This window comes from Tetrao urogallus, assembly GCF_951394365.1.
Source record: "Tetrao urogallus genome assembly, chromosome: 6".
NCBI classification, from domain to species: Eukaryota; Metazoa; Chordata; class Aves; order Galliformes; family Phasianidae; genus Tetrao; species Tetrao urogallus.
In genome coordinates, this window is record NC_136819.1 from 26,343,941 (window position 1) to 26,362,502 (window position 18,562).

Below are 18,562 nucleotides of genomic sequence, written 5' to 3' on the forward strand. Positions count from 1 at the left end.
CTCTGATGTTCTTTGCTCTCATTCAGAGCCAATTAACAAAACAACTGTGAAACACAGAATGTGAAAAAACGTGAAACGCTAGCATCTTCCTCTATACAGTAACCCAAATCACATCACAACTTATTGGCCGTCCTGAAAGGCTCACCATTAAGGTGTCTGTGGAAGAAGGCCTGGATCTGCTGCCAGGAGTCTATCTGTGCCTCACAGTGCGCCTTGGGCTCCCCACCCCACATCACAGGCATGCCAACAAGCAGGTGCATTGAGGCAGCACACATTGGGAAAAAAGGGGGTTCAATATAATGTCCTGCTCCAGGATAACAGATTATCTCAGGCTTTTCCTTCCCATGAGCTTGCAAACGTTTGCTCCCCTCAATTGCAAAGAATTCACTTTTCCAGTTGTGATCATCCTGGCCAACAACGAACAAGAAGCGACACTCAGCTTTCTCCAAAGGGATAAAGCTTTGGCGGTCAGGCCCTTCTAAGGGATTGTTAAGTGCATCGATGATATCACCGATCCCAGACTTGTTGACCTTGATACGTTTTGTGTTGGCACCGAGGGGCGGGATGGTGACGTCCTTGTAGCGGACCACTGCGCCCACGTTCGCCACCGAGCCATTGATCACAGCGGTGGCCGTGATGCCCTTCAGGAAGGAGGCCATTGAAATGCATAAGTCACCCCCCTTGGAGAAACCGAGCAACCCAATCCCGGGACCTTTAACCTGGAAGGTAAAGAAACAGAAATCATAATCAATGAAATATGCAAACCATTTCTTGAAAGTGCTGCCGTGTCAACACAGCCTGTCCTGATCTGCACTGCAGGTATAAGCATCTAAGGTCCTGTGTGCAAGGGACCCTGCAGCACTGTTCTGTGCTTGGCTTATGGCCAGAAGCCCTGCTGAGACTGCAGCAGCATCCTAACAAAACTACAAAGCCTCTTTTCTTTTACACAGACAAACTATAATAGGAAAGCTAAGTGATCTTACAGGGTGCTGAAATTCAGGGTGTCAATGTCACAATAGCTCCTACATTCAAAGACCCTCAGGGCTAAAAAGGCTCTGAGAAAATGCTGAAATTTAGTATCTTTTGTACTTTATCACCAGCATGAGAAGCTCTACACCCACCGAGTCTGAAGCAGAGAAAGGGGGTAATTTGAAAACATGGCTAAAATTTTGCCAAGTGTTAAAAATGTGGCATGAGAGAGGCATCAGTGAAGGTGTTAACAAGAGTCTACAATACTGTTCTCAGGGGAGAGAAGAAAAAGAAAAAAGTGCAAGATTTGGGGCATAGGAGTGGCATAAGCAGTTAGGGTTATTGCAACGGAAAGGCCACCAAGGCCTTTACTCATCTTTCTAGGAAGGTATTTATTTTGAGCTCTCCAGAGAGGACAGACATTGCCATGTGGAATTCTAGCTATTGTCATGTGCAGCTACTTGGAAAAAGATGCAGAGCTAAGCAGGGCTCTCTTCCAGGAGGTGCCAGCTTAGGAACTCAGCTGAATTTGCAGCCAGCTACCAACAAGCACATGCACAACATATCAATATTTGGACTGACTGTAACTACAATACACAGCAACAAATGTGTATTTATAGACTTCCTTGAGCCTTAGATCACAGAAGCATATCATGTGCTCCAAGGTTAAAAAAGCCATTTAGTCCTCAAGCACATTACATGGAATGTAAACTTAAAAGCCCCACTGGAAGCCTGATGTGCCTCTAGGCAACTGGTTCCCTTGTTAGGACACTGGGTTGAACAAAGCAGAAATAACTAGTATGTGACTCCACGTCACTGTGTCACCTGGCCAGTACAAAAGGAAGAATTGGAATTATCTGCTAGAGAGCCACTGTAATGGGAGTTAAGGATATGAAAGGAATTATTTTCAGTTGACCTGAACAGAGATGCTATTCCAAATACAACAGCTTTGCCCCACTTGCAGGCTGGTAGGAGCTGACTAATGACAGTTCCCTGTAGTTAGGCTGTGTCAGTGTCTATACCAACCTGCTTGTGTTGTAACATATAGTTAACAGCTTCTTCAAAATATTCCAGGTTGATCTCCTTCATCTCTTTGGGGAGATCTTCATAACCATAGAAAGCCAGTGCCAGCACAGCAAAGCCAGAGTTGGCCAGCAGGCATGCCCTGTATTCGGGGAGTCCTCCTCCAGTGCCATACAAGTCAATAACTCCTGGAAAGGGACCGTTTCCTGAAAGAGGCCACAAAATGGGACAGCTTGACCCATCATTTCACATTTATACCCCAAATTCACAGGCCTGGGAATGTGCCTTCAAAAAACCAACCAACCAACCAACCAAAAACAAAACACACACACAAAAGCACAGAATGGTAGTAAGCATTTCAAATTCTGTACTACATTTCAGTAAATGGCTGCATTGCTTCAAGATTAAACATTAAACAAAGGTACAAAACAGTTGCCTAGCCAATGTTTTACTGAACATAAGGAAACACATGACTGGCAGGGAAAGGATGATAGTCACAGCTAGCTGTCTGTATCATGTAAACTCACTGCAAACATAACAAACTCTGCTCCAAAAATACCCAGGAGGCTTTTCCCCACTGCATTTCTCAAAAAACTGACCCAAAAATCCCATCTGGCATGGTTCCAGCTTCTTAGTTTCAGTGTAAATGCACTATAGCTTGTTTATTCTGGCACTAAGGGAAGAAAATATTTGCAACCAACCTTGCCACTCTCATGAGGGAGGCTGAGAAGAACTGCAGGAAACTGATGAAGACTAAAGGAGGAGGACAGAAGGAAGACTTCCATCTCTGCTTCCACACATGAGCGTGCGGAACTTGGGCAACAACTGGAAACTCACCACCAGCCACAGGGAGTATGAAAGAAGGTGCTGGCTAGGACATGTATGATTGCAGTGTTCCAATGGAGAAGATACAAGGGACAGGCAAGGGAAAAAGGCAGGGGAGGGGAAAGTAAGGCATATACTACGTAGAGATGCTCCTTGACCACATGGGATTCCAGCACAAAACCAGAGACATGCCTGGTGAGCCTCTGGGTCACAGGGAGAATTAAAGGTGTGAATGTGGCGGTGGTGGTGGTGACAGCTGTAAATGAGCACCAGATAAAGATGGGAAATGGGAAGAGGCTTCCTACAGAGAACTAGCATAAACCTGGGCAGCTGCTGGGAGGACAACACAGGATTTGTAAGGCAATCAGGAGTAAGGAGGACCCCAGGAACTACAGGCCGGTGAGTCTTACCTCTGTGCCTGGGAAGATCATGGAACAGATCATTCTGGATGACAGGCGTGAACACATGAGAAATGAGCGTGTGATCCGAGACAGCCAGCATGGCTTCACGAGGGGAAGGTCATGGTTGACCAATCTGGTGGCCTTCTATGATGGAGTGACGGCATCAGTGGACAAGGGGAAGGCGACTGATGTCATATACCTGGACTTGAACAAGGCCTTTGACATGGTCCCCCACCACATCCTTATCTCCAAATTGGAGGGACATGGATTTGATGGGTGGACCTGATGGATAGGAAACTGGTTGAAAGGACACAGACAGAGGGTGGTCATCAATGGCTCTACATCCAGGTGGAGGCCGGTAATGAGTGGTGTCTCCCAGGGGCTGTCTTGGGACCGGTGCTCTTTAACATCTTTGTCAGTGACATCAATGACAGAATCAAGTGCACCCTCAGCAAGTTTGCTGACGACACCAAGCTGAGTGGAGCGGTTGAAGGAAGGGATGCCATTCAGAGGGACCTTGACAGGCTGGAAAAGTGGACCCGGGTGAACCTGATGAGGTTCAACATGGCAAAGTGCAGAGTTTTGCTCTTGGGCCGGAGGAATCTCAGGCATCCATACAGACTGGAAGGAGCGGTCCTTGAGAGCAGCCCTGTGGAGAAGGACCCGGGGGCCTTGATAGATAAAAAGCTTAACATGAGCCAGCAGTGTGCCCTTGTGGCTCAGAAGGCAAATGGTATCCTGGGCTCCACCAGAAGACGGGTGGCCAGCAGGGACAGGGAGGAGATTGTCCCCCTCTACGCTGCTCTTGTGTGGCCCCATCTGGAGTACTGTGTCCAAGTGTGAAGCCCCCAGCACAAAAGACAGGGAGCTGTTGGAGAGGGTCCAGAGAAGGGCCACAAAGATGATCAGGGGACTGGAGCACCTCCCCTGTGAGGACAGGCTGAGGGAGCTGGGCTTGTTCAGCCTGGAGAAAAGAAGCCTGCGGGGTGACCTCACTGCAGCCTTTCAGTACCTAAAGGGAGCCTACAGAGGGAAGGGGAATCAACTCTTTGAAAGAGTTGGAAGAGAGAGAGTGGTGAGGTGCTGGAACAGGCTGCCCAGAGAGGTTGTGGATGCCCCATCCCTAGAGGTGTTCAAGGCCAGATTGGATGGGTCCTTGGGCAGCGCCTGGCCTAGTATTAAATGGGGAGGTTGGTGGCCCTACACGTGGCACAGGGGTTGGAGATTCATGATCCTTGAGCTCCCTTCTAACCCTGGCCATTTTGCGATTCTGTGATTCTGTGAAGCAGAACTATGACAAAAATGCCATAATCACAAATGTGTGCAATGGTCTGCTTGACTTTCTACTCACAAATGGAGAGAAACAGGGCAAATTCATTCGCAAAAAGAAGCTTGGGCTGCAGCAACTCTGAAATGACTGAGTTGGGGATCTGGAGAAAGGTCGGGAAAGGAACCAACACAGTCAGGACTTAGGACTTTTGCAGATGAACCTTGTAGCTAAGGTACACAAGGAGGAGCGTGGCAAGCAGGTGGAAGCTGACTGCGCCGATCGGGTTGCGTTGGCCGGCGAGTCCTAATTCTGCGCTGCCCCGGCACCGCGCACAGGGGCCTCTTGGGAAGACACTGCCAAAGGAGGCGGCACCGCGGACGGCGGACGGGGCCGCGCCGGTACTCACCGGGGGGCAGGAAGAGCGTTGCCCTGATCCTCCCGTCTCGCACCGGCACCCTGCGCACCCCGTCGCGCAGGAACGCCCGCTCGTGCTGAGCCTGGGCCAGGAGCCGCCCGGGGTCATCCCCGTGGCCCTCCAGCACCTCCAGCCGCAGGAGGAAAGGGGTCTGCACGTCCTTCTTCACCAGCCGCCAGAAGGCCTTGCGGGGCTGCAGCGCCCACAGCAGCCCCATGGGCTCCAGGCCGCTGAAGCTGCCTCCCGGCAGCGCGGGGCAGCGGGCCAGGTCCAGCTCGCCGTCCTCCGCCGCCTGGTACCGGGCGTGGGCCTCGAACAGCTCGCCCGCCTCGTCCCGCAGGGACGCCCGCAGGGTGACCTGCTGCCGCGGGCTGAGGCCCTGCACGGCGATGCCCAGCGGCTCATCGAAGAGGCTGCGGGTGGCTGGTGAGAAGCGGATGGTGGCGGCCATGGATGAGAGGCGTCGGGCCGGGGACGCCCCTGCTACTCGCCGGGGGCTGCGGTGCCGCGAAGCGGGGCCGACCCGGGAGAGCCAGCTCTGCCAGCAGCGGGAGCCCGCTCGGCACGCCGTCAGGACGCTCATTTGCCTCCGTGGGCGGGATCCGGAGGGCGGTCCGCACCGCGGCGGTGGGTGGGTCTGCGCCGAGAGGAGCTCGTCACGGAGATTCGGGGCTGCCGGTGAGGAACGCTGGGTGCTTAATACGAATATAGTAATATTAAATACTTATAATTATGCTGCCGCGCTCCGCCCCTTGTGGCTTTAAAGCCTCTCAAATGCTTGGTGCAAAGTGTAGGGCTCACGTGCCCGCTTCCTGGCGCTTCCTGTTGATGACTGCTCCAAGGGGCCGCGCTGTCCTACTGCCTGTCCCCACCTCCCTGCCAAGCCGTTGGAAGGGGCGGTTGGGACGGGATCCTCCCAGGGTGCGTGTGTTCCTCCCCTCCCCTCGGACCCGAGGTACTTGTTGGCCGCCTCGTGTAGAGCCGGTCTGCCAGCTGCAGAGCGTGGCACGGTCCGAAGGAGGGCACTAAGAGAGCTTCCTTCACCTGAGGATAGACAGATATCCCACGCTTTTTAGGGATCTGCAGTGTTAAAACGCCTGGTAATCACAGGCCAAGTTCATGCCGTTCTTCAAGTGGTGAATGAGGAAGGCACATAGGCCATCCTTTAAGAATCTCCTGAGGTGACAGGCTGTACGTCCTGTTTACTGTGCGGTTGCATATATGTCAGCAGCAGTGCTTCTGGCTGCTTCAGTCCTGTTTCTTAACATACCTTGGCCAATTCACATCTCAGGTCAGAGATTCTTCCTTCTGCACTGCTGGGCTGAGGCATAACATAGGTGTTGCTAAATGTTTAAAGCTGTGCAAATATTTTTAATAATTTGGCTTGTGAAATGAGCACCTTGATTACTATCTATATCAAAGAAATGTCAAATCAAAGTATCAAGTCTCTTAAAGGTTTCTTGGCTGTAGTAGTGGCATCAGTATGTTTGCAACCCTGACTACTCATAAAGGACAACAAGCACTGTTATCTGAATTACAGTGTTTGGCCATCTGGAGGACGTGTATCTGCTGTGTTTGAAATATACTTGTATCTGATGTTTGGGATGTGCTGCAGGTGTTGGTTTTGTACACTGGCCTGTGTTATGGACTAGGCAACTGTTATGGGCAGGTACAGTATGGACAGCAATACTGCTGTGCTTTACAGAAAAATTTTGGATTTCTGCTGTACTGCAGCGGTAATTCTCTCTTGCTAATGTGAGCCATGCGGTATGACACATAAGCAGGGAGGGGTAAAATGGAATGAGACACGACCATAAAGTGTTGGGTATAACTGGCAACCACTGCAGAGCCAAGAATCCTCCAGGACTCTTCCTTCACAGTTATAGGTTCATTGTTCTATAATAATGAAAGTTCTGAAAGAGAAAGTGAATCTGAATCAGAAAGATAATTAACAACAAAATTTGAAGCCTGCAGCCAAGGTCATCATGATCAGCCAGGTCATCTCCTTGTGTGACATCTTCATAAGAAGTAGCATGGGCCTGCATTGTCATTTCCACTGATGCTTTGCTCTGGATTTAGGAGGAACATAATGTTGGTAACACACTGATGGTTTTGTTGTTAGAGGGTAGTGCTTACAAAGAGCCAGCAGTGTTTCAGCTTCTCACACTGCCCTGCCAGCAAGGAGGCTGGGGGAGCACAAGGAGCTGGGAGGGGTCACAGCTGGGACACTGAAATTGGGCAGAGGGATGTCCCGTACTGTATGGCATTGTGCTCAACAATAAAACTGGGTGAGTTAGCTGCCACTGCTCGGGACTAGCTGGGCATCTGTTGGTGGGTGATAAGCAATTGCATTGTGTGTCGCATCTTTTGTGGTATTTTTCATGTCATTGTTTCTTATTTTCCATTTTTCTTTCTTTACTATGAAGCTATTACTATTTACTATCAACCCACAAGTTCTCTCCCCATCCTGTTGTGCATGGAGAGAGTGAGTAACCAGCTGTGTGTTGCTTAGCTGCCTGCTGGGTTAAACCACAGCAGACCAATCCTATTACATTGTCTCTTGCATATGTTTTTGCTTTTGTCTAAAGTTAAATAACTATTTAAAAATACTACCCAGAAATCTGCAATGATGCAGGATGGTTACAGGTAGCAAAGTGTATGGGAGGATATAGGTGTATGGGATCACAGTTGCCACCTTTGATGGTTTTAGAATTCATCTCCAAAGAACTACGGAATCATAGAAAGCTGACAGAAATGTTTGAAAAAGGTACATCCTGACTGTGGCAGTGTCAGAGTTACAGCTCACCACATAGTGCTGGAGTCTGGTTTATACCTATCAAATAATCATCACATTATTCAGCTGCCTCAAGGGGTAGACAATGTCTCTGGTTCTGATGCAACTTGTGCAACAGGAAGTCCTTATTTTGGGTCCTTTCTTGAAAAAGCTGTTATGGTTTAATCTGGCAGGCAGCTCAGCACAGCACAGCCATTTGCTTATGCCCCTCCCCCACAGCTTAAAGAGAATTGTGAAATCTCATGGACTAAGGATAGTTTAACAAAAAAGGAAGAAAAAAAAAGAAAAATAAAAAAAGAGGGAAAGAAAAGAACAACTGTGCACATCCATGCTCCACGCTGGCAAGGTAGCTTGAGAAGCCAAAACATCTTTGACTTAGAGGAAGCAGTGCTCAGCAACAATTAGAACATAAGTGTGCTATCAACACTATTTTCCTCCTCAATTCAACACATACTGTCAATGGTTTACGGGCTGGTTCAACCCAGTTCTGTGACTAGCGTGGCAGAGGGATTTCACAAAATCTGTGCCTCCAGAAAAGGGAAACAGGGAACCCCAAAATAATTAAAAGAGTGGCAATGATCTGAGGAGAAACAAACTAATTTACTAAGTATAGTATCGGAATGCAAGATAATGCACTATAATACAATATAATTGGAATTGAAGCCAATAAATCAAATATAATGAGAGCAAGTGTCCGAAAGGTGGATAGGCCTCACCATAACGCTCAGGTGAGATGTGCAGTCCGGTTGAGCAGCGGGGAGATGAAGAAGAGCACATCAGGTGACCTTGCCAGGGGTTAGATCTCTTCTATGACTGCAAAGCCCCCTGGGGTATGTAGCTCTTCTTCTCTTCCAGACAGGTGCCCGGAACTTGAGCGTTAACACTTTAACTCACAGTATCACAGAACGGTCAGGGTTGGAAGGGGCCTCAAGGATCATGAATCTCCAACCCCTGTGCCACAGGCAGGGCCACCAACCTCTACATTTAATACTAGACCAGGCAGCCCAGGGCCCCATCTAATCTGGCCTTGAACACCTCCAGGCACGGGGCATCCAAGACCTCTCTGGGCAGCCTGTTCCAGCACCTCACCACTCTCTCTGCAAAGAACTTCCCCCTGTCATCCAACCTAAATCTTCCCTCCCAACTCCTAGTGCACTACATGATGTTATGATGTGGAATACTGATAACAAAAAATCACAAAACCATGATGCACACACAATGTGGTACCAGCTACTATAAAGAAAATTAACTCTATTCCAGCCAAATGGAATGGGTGGAATAGAGTTATGGCAGACTGACATTTAACAATAGCTAAAGAAGACAGTAGAAAGGCTTGTAAAAGAGCATCCACATACATAACATCTATCCTTCACATGGGAACCTGCTGACATAAGAAAAGCATGTTGTTTTCAGAGCTGACCAAAATGATACGCAACACCAAACACAAGGCAGGAGTTGGTGAACATAGCTGCAGATTGGCTATGTGCCATAACACAGGCACAGATAAGAACAACAAGTTTAGCAGTTTGTACAGAAGGAACAGAGGAAATATACTGCAATATATCATGCATCACAGACAGCATAGCTGGAAGCAAGTTTTCCACTTGAGTCACAAAGGCAAGAGCCATCTACAGAAAGGATAAGATCTGGATTGAGCAAGGGTACATTCCGGAGATCAGGACATGGGATAAAGGAGCTGTTCAGTAAAAGATGGTCACAAGATTCACTATCCATAGGGGCTGCAACAGGGAATCAGTTACCAGTCAGATACCTTCCTCAGCTTTCTTTGAGATAGGATGATGAGGAACACACAGGAGAGGCATTTCCCTATTTGAGTATGAGGTTCATAACTTAGCATGCGACCTGCTTCGTTAGTGTGAGAAGACAAATCTGGGAAGACACTTGCACTAAGATGTCCTGAAGAAAAAGAGGGGTCTGGAGAGATAGGTGTCTATGCATAGAGAGATGAATTCTTCCTGATGCACTGGTGAAACATCAGTAAACATTCAGTCGGGGTAATAATAATGGCACATCCTAGTTTAAATGAGAAATCTTTGCTTGACAAGTGAAGTGGAGCAGTAGGGCTTAAAAGAAAAACAGAATAATCAGAAATAGGACCGTGTGAAGCACATAGGGAAGTCGTTACAGGAGGTGCGGTGGATTATCTTGCAGTACCCATACCTTCAGAAGACAAGGCAATGTGCAGAAAGTCAGAGGCATGTGAAGTGGAGCAAGAAGTCCCGGTACCAAGGAGATAAGTTACAATTTCCTCTGCAACAGGGAAATTCAAATAAGGTTTGTTTATAGAGCTAGTAGTGGACTCGATTTCCTCCCCTGTTCATCCAGGTTATCTGGAAGATATGAGGAGGGCAAGATGAGAAAAATAACCTAAAGATTTAGGGTATTAAAGGTCATCCACAACATAATAAGTGGATGATAAGGCCATCCACAACATCTAGCTGTACAGGAGCAGCAGTATGTGTGCCAGAAATATATCGATGTTGAGATGATTTTGTTTGTTAATCAAGCAATTTTGATTTTAAATTTTTATTGTCTTAGCTTTTCCTGGGAGTCTTCTAAGCTCTGAGTTCTGTGATTCAGTGCACTGTTCAGCTGCATCACCTTATCAACTAAAAAAAGCATCACACTGAATGTGTGCTATCTTGCTTTCATTTTTTTTCCTGTTTTTTTTTCCTCCCATCTTTTATCAAATTTGAAAGTCTCAATGGGAAGCTTTTGAGGGAGATCATCCCAGGTGTAGCTGTTTCATTACGAAAACAAAACAAACAAAAAGACCAACAACCTTGCCAATTTAGTAGAGTAATCTTTGTATATAAACCGGGCTGGGCCACCATTAAGGGCAACCTCTCTCACTTCGGACAATCCAGTGCCCACCTGTATTCAGTCTCACACACACACATGCCATAAGGTCAAATTTCAGGGTATCCACGCCTATGTATTATCCTCACCAAAATGAATTTTGTCAGCCTGTGATTTTAAAGGTACCTTCTATTTACTTGTAAGACTTATTTTTATATAAAGATGTTGATTTGCTGTTCAAATCTCAGCCCAAATTTTAATCACAGTGATTGAGATGACAGCCCTCCCAGGGTCTCAGCCTGCATTTCAGTCCCACCAAGACCAATGCATTTCATCTCCCACCTGAGACTTGAGTGTCTGCTCTCATTTTATCCACACTGATATGGCTTGTACAGTGGGTATGAGCCAAGGAAGGAGACACCCACAGTAGGGGTCTGCTCAAAGTCACACTCTGCTTGATCTGGCCGTTCTAATTGAGGTCAGACTAATTTGGCAACGGAGCTAGAGCAGTTGAGTGCAGTGGTAAAATATGTAAGATTTGAAAGGAATGGCTGAGAATTTTATCCAACCAAAAGCTAGCAGTGTGTGATCATTTCCAATGCCCACTGCTACCTCCACTTGTGAGCTCAGCTAATACTGCTGTGCCTCTCCTACAGGGCTATCAGAGAGCCCTCTCTGTTTTGTCAGCTGTGGCTGCTAACAAGCTCCTTAAGGACTGCATCCCTCCTAGGCGTGGAGGGATTTGGCCTTTCAGGCATATTCATAGTTGTCTAGAATTTGTTTTTCCCAAGAATATACAACTGGCTTTGCTAACATTAGGAGGATTTTCCTTATTTGAAACAGTACTTTCCTTTATTTGAAACAGTACTTAAGAGAGGTCTCTACAGACATCTGACAGAAGAGGAGAGCAGAGGGGCTGATGCTGCCCCAATGTTTTCTAACTGTGACTGTAGTCAATAAGGCTTCTTCTGATCCATGTTAAGTTGTACTTGGGCTACTACACACTTGGGGTCTCCATATTCTCTGGCAGTCACGGTGCCATGACTCAGATGGCCCATTTGGTGCTACAGCTTGAAGGAATTACAGCCTCAGGATTCCAGGTGCCACCCTAAAAAAAGCACTTGAAAAAGCACTCCCTATTGGGATTATCGGTGAGGATTGTTTGCAGGCTCTTTGCTGTACTCTGACATTACCACTTTGACTTTAAATACAGGTCAGTACAGAACCTGAAAACCCGATAAAGTAAATGTAAACTGACAAGTAAACTGACAAATTTGGTAGGAAGATGTTATTTATTGAGGTAAATGTAAAGTCTTAATTGTTTGGAGAATTAATTTTAATTTGTCTGCAATTATTTGTGACTGTCTGGTTAGTTGTCAACGTGTGGATGAGAGAAACTCTGTTAAGATGTGAACCACTGACCAAGACCAAGAGTGGATCTAGCTACACCTAGGCCATCAAAAGGAGTATAGAAAGCAAGGGCGTCCACTCTGAGTCTCATGACTCAGCGGAAAGATCCCTTCACGCCTTTGGTTCCTGTATGAGCTGCTCTAGCTCTGTTCCCTCATTAGTCTGACCTCAACCAGCTCTAGTAACAAAGCTGAAAAGTTTCCACATTTTATGGGAGAAGATCACAATGATTGTAAATTTGGGTTTTTGCATGACGTGTTAGAGTTGGAAGTATGCATGAAGCAAAGCACTTTCTTCTGAAGGGGAAATGGAAACAGAAGACGAACAACCCTTCCAGAGGGCTAACCAGAGAGACCATGGCATTCTTGCCGTAACATCCATTATTGCACACTTCCAGTGTCTTGGAGTTCAGAAGCATTTTCATTTATGATTTTTACCATAACAGTAGTGAAGTCCATGCACCAAAATTATTCCTTGAAAGGTTTTGCTTTGAAGTATGAGATGTGAATAGCATATGCACGTGGAGGCCACATTAATGTGAAAAGCAAATATAAAAATAGAAAACAAATGAGAAAAATAACTGAATATTTTTCCTATTCTCCCTTCCTTTTCTTGACACTTGACCAAAATGTAAAACAGAAAATGAAAACCAATTCTTTTCTGAGTTATGGTTGTGCAAAGTCACCAAAGGCACTGTAGCTGTATTGGTACAGCTGGGAAAGGGAGTTGACCTGATAATTTTAAAATAATTCATCAGATGTTTGTTCAGAGTTGTGCATTTCTTGTACATGCATCACTTGTCATTTAAATGTTTGTGGAAAAAAGCCTGTATCTGTAGCCAAGCATGAACCTGTGCCTTAGAGTAAGCTGTGAGCTCTCCACCCAGGACAGCTCGTTTGTGAAAAACTGGGTGGTTTCCTATTGGATAAAAAGGGGAAAAGGGAGGATCAATGCAGTGCCCTGCTCCGGGATAAATGAGTGTCTGAACATTTTCCTTCCCTCGAGCCTGCAAATATTTGCAGGCTTCAGTGACATAATACTTACTGTTGATAATATGATCATCTTGTCCAGCAATTAATAGTAAATGTGCCTCAGCATTCTCCATTGGGATCAGGCTTTGGTTGCCAGGGGCTTTAAAGGGGTCATCAGCAATATCAGAATAATCAAGGATATTCTTATCATAAACCTTCACAAGGTTTTCATCATAAATCAAAGCGGGAATAGTTTTATCTTTGTAGCAGAGAGGAAAAACTGTAATGGCCACAGGGCCATTAATGGAAGCTACTGCTGTGATATTCTTCAGGAAGGCAGCCATGGCGAGAGACAGATCACCTCCTTTGGAGTAACCGAGCAGGCCAATCCCTGGTCCCTTTACCTGGTGGATAGGAGGAAAGCCCCATCAGTATTGAGCTGAAAAACACAACAGCTAATTACTGGAAGGGGATGTTGTGTAATGTCAAGAGTTTACATAATAGTACAGAGGAGGATGATTAGTTTTTCTGCTGGACAAGTGCTAAACACCTGCCCTGAAGGAGAAGGAAGAAGGGTGGTGATTCATGAAGGCTCTCCTGCTTGAGCCTTTCTACTTCGTTACGTCTCAGCTGTCTCTTTTGAGTGTGCTTTATCTCTTTCCACCACCCTTCCAGTGCATATCTGTTTAGTCCTTCCTCCTTTCCAGAGTTCAGACACCCTGCAGATGCCAGCCATGGGGTTGCACAAGCATCCAGCAGCTTCCCCCAGTGATAACTCTGGCGAGGGGATAGGCACCCCAGAGAAGAAGCATTCTCTGGATGCCAGAGGGCCGGGAGCATGCTACTACCTGTGTGTGCTGCAGCATGTAGTTCACTGCCTCTTCAAAATATTCCAGATGGAGTTTGGTTGGCTTCTGGATCAGATCCTCATATTGGTAATAAGCCAGGGCCAGTGTGGCAAAGCCGTGATTGGCCAGCAAGCTGGCTCTGTGCTCACAAAGGCCTCCTCCAACTCCATCTATGTTGATGACTCCTGGAAAGGGGGCTTGTCCTGCAGCAGACAAGAGCAGTATCACATGAAATTAGTCTTTTAAATGTTTCTCTGATTTAGAACACATAAAATCAGATGCACAACAGGAACTGCAGAAGACTGTTTTTGGGGGAAAGGACACGACAAGTCACTCAGCAATTCGGCGTTGGCTGCTAAAAAGACCTCTTCCATTGCTCTTCCTCTGCTGTTTGCATGCAGATGACAGCACATGCACTGGCTTTACATAGATTGTGAGCATTCACAGCAGTGGCCGTGTACTGCAGAGAGCAGAACTGCAGTTGCCTGTGACCCAAGGCTCAGCTGAGTGTAGCACAACACTGTTGGCTTACCCTGAACATGCACAGAAAAGGTCCTAATACAGAAAAGGTCTGTGGGGATACTCAACGGAGGTGGGACAGCATTGTAGCAAAAGCCATTTGGACTCTCCACTTTTAGACTTTAAGTTGTTTGCTAAGTGGTATCCAACTCCTAAATGGCTGCAGGATGAAAATAAAATCCTTCTATTCTATGCCTAGGAAACATTTCAAAGAGACAGGGACTGGCAAAGGTTTATAATTTTAAAGCACACACTGTTTGAAGGAGCAGGCCTGGGGACACTGAGAAAACAAGCCAGCTTACCGTAAAGCAGCATGAGTGAAGGGAAGCAGGAAAGTTTGGAAACAAAATGTATGCAAACAGCTTTCTTCACCTCCTGGTCAGCAGGCAGGGGGAGGAGCCCTGGCCTCACCTCCAAGGGGGATGCTGAGGGTGAGAAGTCAGCACACCCTGGACTCTGGCAAGGAGGTCTCTGTTTAGCAGCCCAGCACATACTGAAACCTGGTGGTGTCTTGAGCAAGTCATACACCTCCAAAAGGAAATCTTTTACTAAAGCTATTCAATGTTTGTCTTTTTCTGCTGGAAAGATTTCTTCTCCATGAAAGTTCTGGAGTCCCCTCCAGGAGGAGGACTCCCAGGGTTTTTATGTGGAGCCAACTCTGGGCAACAAGGCAGGACTGGCATATAGACTCTCTGCACAGCTTTTTATCTCTCGGCTCCAGACGCCTACTGGCACACTCATTGCTTGCTGTGCGTTCCTCCACATTTATACCACCTGGCTTTTGGAAAGAATAATTTCTTTGCCTGTTTCTGTAACCTTGTTCTGGCATTCAAGTGCCTGGGTGAATGTAAATGATAGTCAAATGGGTCAGTGGGACGGTAGAGAGGAAAAGAGGGATGGAGCTTTCATGGGCTCCTCTTTATGTAGGTCATGAGATAGCTTGTCCTGACAAACACAATACTTTTGAAAAAAAAGGACGGCTACAGCCGGTACTCACCGGGGGGCAGGAAGAGCGTTGCCCTGATCCTCCCGTCTCGCACCGGCACCCTGCGCACCCCGTCGCGCAGGAACGCCCGCTCGTGCTGAGCCTGGGCCAGGAGCCGCCCGGGGTCATCCCCGTGGCCCTCCAGCACCTCCAGCCGCAGGAGGAAAGGGGTCTGCACGTCCTTCTTCACCAGCCGCCAGAAGGCCTTGCGGGGCTGCAGCGCCCACAGCAGCCCCATGGGCTCCAGGCCGCTGAAGCTGCCTCCCGGCAGCGCGGGGCAGCGGGCCAGGTCCAGCTCGCCGTCCTCCGCCGCCTGGTACCGGGCGTGGGCCTCGAACAGCTCGCCCGCCTCGTCCCGCAGGGACGCCCGCAGGGTGACCTGCTGCCGCGGGCTGAGGCCCTGCACGGCGATGCCCAGCGGCTCATCGAAGAGGCTGCGGGTGGCTGGTGAGAAGCGGATGGCGGTTGCTGTGGAAGCGAGGCTGCGAGATGTGGGCACCCCAGGGATCTGCAGGGGCTGCGGAGAGAACCTGGGCCAGGAGAGCCAGCTCTGCCAGCAGCGGGAGACCTGTCGGCACGCCGTGAGGGCAGTCATCTGCCCTGTGGCCCCAGGTCGCTTCACACTGTTTGCATGTGGGCTGGAGCTTTTTGTACAAGTGCTGCTTCCCACACACAGGGAGGAGAATCCTGGGCAGGGACTGCGTGGGCCCATTCTGGCTGCGAGGTTTTCAAGGCTGCCTGGAGCTGTGACTGCAGCCCTGTTGCTGTCTGTGGTAAGGCATGCTCGGTGCTCTGACATCGTAGGAGCATTTCCAAAGGCTTTCAGCTCTGCCCAGCACTGGCAGTTGATTTACAATGTGCAAATATGCTGTGGCGGTGATCCTCAAACCAGGGCTGCTGATAATTGCTCCTTGCAGGACTGGACCCAGTTTCTCCCACAGGCTCTCCCTGCCATCTCCCAAACAAGCAGCAGGCTCCCTACAAGACAGGTTTCTGTTTTGCTGCCTGCAGACCTGCAGACAATGGACACCACACACTGGGAGCATTATGGCAGCTTGCTTCTGCCTGCTCCCTCATGAACTGCTGCCCAGGGCAAGCCCACCCCTAAGAAACAATCCTAACATAGCATGGTTGTCTTCAGCCAACTGTAGGCGTGGAACAGTCTTGCACCTCACACCAGATGATGGCAACTTTTATGAGAGAGCATTGTTAGCGTGAGGGCGTTGGCTGGGTCTGCCAAGAGAATCAATTACAAAATACGCTGGGTAGGGAAGGGAGTTTCATTTCTAATTCTCTTTTGCCAGTTCTGATCTCTTGCATAAGAAAGATTTTTCAATCCAAACACCAAGCTGAAGATAGAAATATTTTGGGAGGAGATTATAGTAAGCAGCAGAGTTTCTTGGATGGTCAGAGCACAGTGGCACCAGAAATAGAAATTACCAAGCAGAGCATGTCCTTCCAGAGGGCAGGTGAACCCATGGTACAGAGGACACAGCTTTTCCAGAGGGAAGATCTTATTCCCAGCAGCCTGATAGCTCTTAACTAAGGACACTGGCACATTTCTTCTAACATCCCACATTGCATCTTTCTGCAATTTAGCAGTTGGAGATGTTCCCATTTGAGATGGGGCATTCACTCTATACGTGGTGAAATCTCTGTACCAAAGATCTGAAGATGGTACATAGACGAGGAGACCATAGTTTATTGGAAAGTACAGACATTTATCTGAAGTTCACAAACCACCAGGGAGATAACAGCATATTGCATATGGTCTATGCAGTTAAGATCAATTCAAATACTATTCCTTTTCTCAATGTCTGATTGAGAAAGATCAGGGAAATCACAGGAAATGTAAATGCAATTCTAGTGGCAGCTGTATGTGAAGTTATTGGGTTTAAATTGGTACAGGAGTGAACAACACTAATTCCATAAATGAAAGGGCATCTGTTAGCGTAGGTCCTTCAGACCTAGGCATGCTCAGGGTAGAACAAAGCTAAATCTCTTGCAAGTGTCTTCCTGGTCCTGAGTGAACTTCCAGTGGCCTCGTCCCCAACCTCAGAAGGTCATTTGTTTCAAAATTGACCCCTTGCCACTTGGTACAGTGGTGAGAAAGGAGATTCAGCACAGGGGATTTTCTTTCTTTGAGGTTACAAGGTTTGTGTTTATTTGTTTAATAAAATAATTCCTTTTAGAGAAATAACTTTCCTGTGCAGTGAGGAGGAGAGCAAATGGACTTGTACCTTTAGAGCTTGTTGAGAAGAGCAGTTTCCTCAGTACTTCAAAGGCTGCCTTTAAGACTCGGTCAACTAATGCTGGATTGAATACAACCCGAGCCAAATGCCAGCACAGCTTTTTAGCTGGACTGCACTTGAAGGTAACTGGTGAGGATACTGAGATATGCTGAGGAGTTGCACAGAATGTATAGGGGTGTTGGCACCCACCAGGTCTTCTGCTGTGTTTGCTTCATGTACCTCAGTACACATCCCTGCTCTATATTGCTGCACTCCAGCACCTCAGACACTAGTGCTTCTGGATGAACAGGCACATATAGCAGGCATCTGTTGGCTATATCCCAGGCATACAGTCCAAGCAAGCCTTGCCTTGCCTTATGGCATGCTGAGCTTTCCCTGCTATTAGCCATAATTTGGCCTGATTAAACACTTCCCCAGATCCCTCAGAGCAGTGTTTTCAGAGGGCTTGCATCAAGCAGCAGGGGTGACAGTCTACCCTACTGCCTGATGAGACAGGGAAGTTCTGGCTGCTTGGTGAATCCTAGTGCTCCATGGTGGGAAGATCTGTGGTCCTCACTGAGATGGTCCTTATCCATACCATCCTACACGCAGGCAGAGTTACTGCAAGTGAGGGACACCCGTGTGCTGATAGACATTGAGGCTGCTTGGAGCCATAGCTGCGGCTCTGCCAGTGACTGCAGCAGGGCAATCTCATGACAGCTGGTCCTTTGGCACTGTGGGAGCATCTCCAAAGGCTGGCAGCTCTGCTGAGGCCTGGTGTCTCGCTGCCAAACAGGCCGTACCTGCAAATCCTGTTAGGTCAGCTGCCACAAGCACTGTTTCCAAATGGCAAGTCCAAATACAAGGCACAAGGTTTTTGATAGCAATCTGCCTTCAGGCTTACTAGTTTTCATCCTTGGAGCAACAGACTCAGAGGAAGGCACAGCTGCAATCCTCCTCCTTTGGATGTTATTGGTATTGTAGTGGCGTATCTGTGAGCAGGGATTTACTAGAGAAATATGAGAAACAACTATAAGTCAGGTCATATGCAGCCATTTCCTAGCTCATGTGGAAGGACTCA

General features: G+C 47.7%; 1 protein-coding gene and 1 pseudogene across 2 annotated transcripts; both read right to left on the reverse strand.

The window, feature by feature from the left end:
* Positions 1-113: 113 nt before the first annotated feature.
* Positions 114-5,486, reverse strand: LOC306948242 (acyl-coenzyme A thioesterase 1-like; the record flags this gene model as incomplete). Its single annotated transcript, XM_079537784.1, has 3 exons — positions 114-719; positions 1,996-2,198; positions 4,895-5,486. The coding sequence occupies 3 exons, from the start codon at positions 5,484-5,486 to the stop codon at positions 114-116; spliced, it is 1,401 nt and encodes a 466-aa protein (XP_079393910.1).
* A 7,234-nt stretch (positions 5,487-12,720) lies between these two features.
* On the reverse strand, positions 12,721-15,845 carry LOC306947986 (acyl-coenzyme A thioesterase 5 pseudogene; annotated as a pseudogene). Its single transcript has 3 exons — positions 15,263-15,845; positions 13,747-13,949; positions 12,721-13,302 (listed from the first exon to the last, which is right to left on the reverse strand). The product of its transcript is annotated as an acyl-coenzyme A thioesterase 5 pseudogene (transcript).
* Between the last annotated feature and the right edge of the window lie 2,717 nt (positions 15,846-18,562).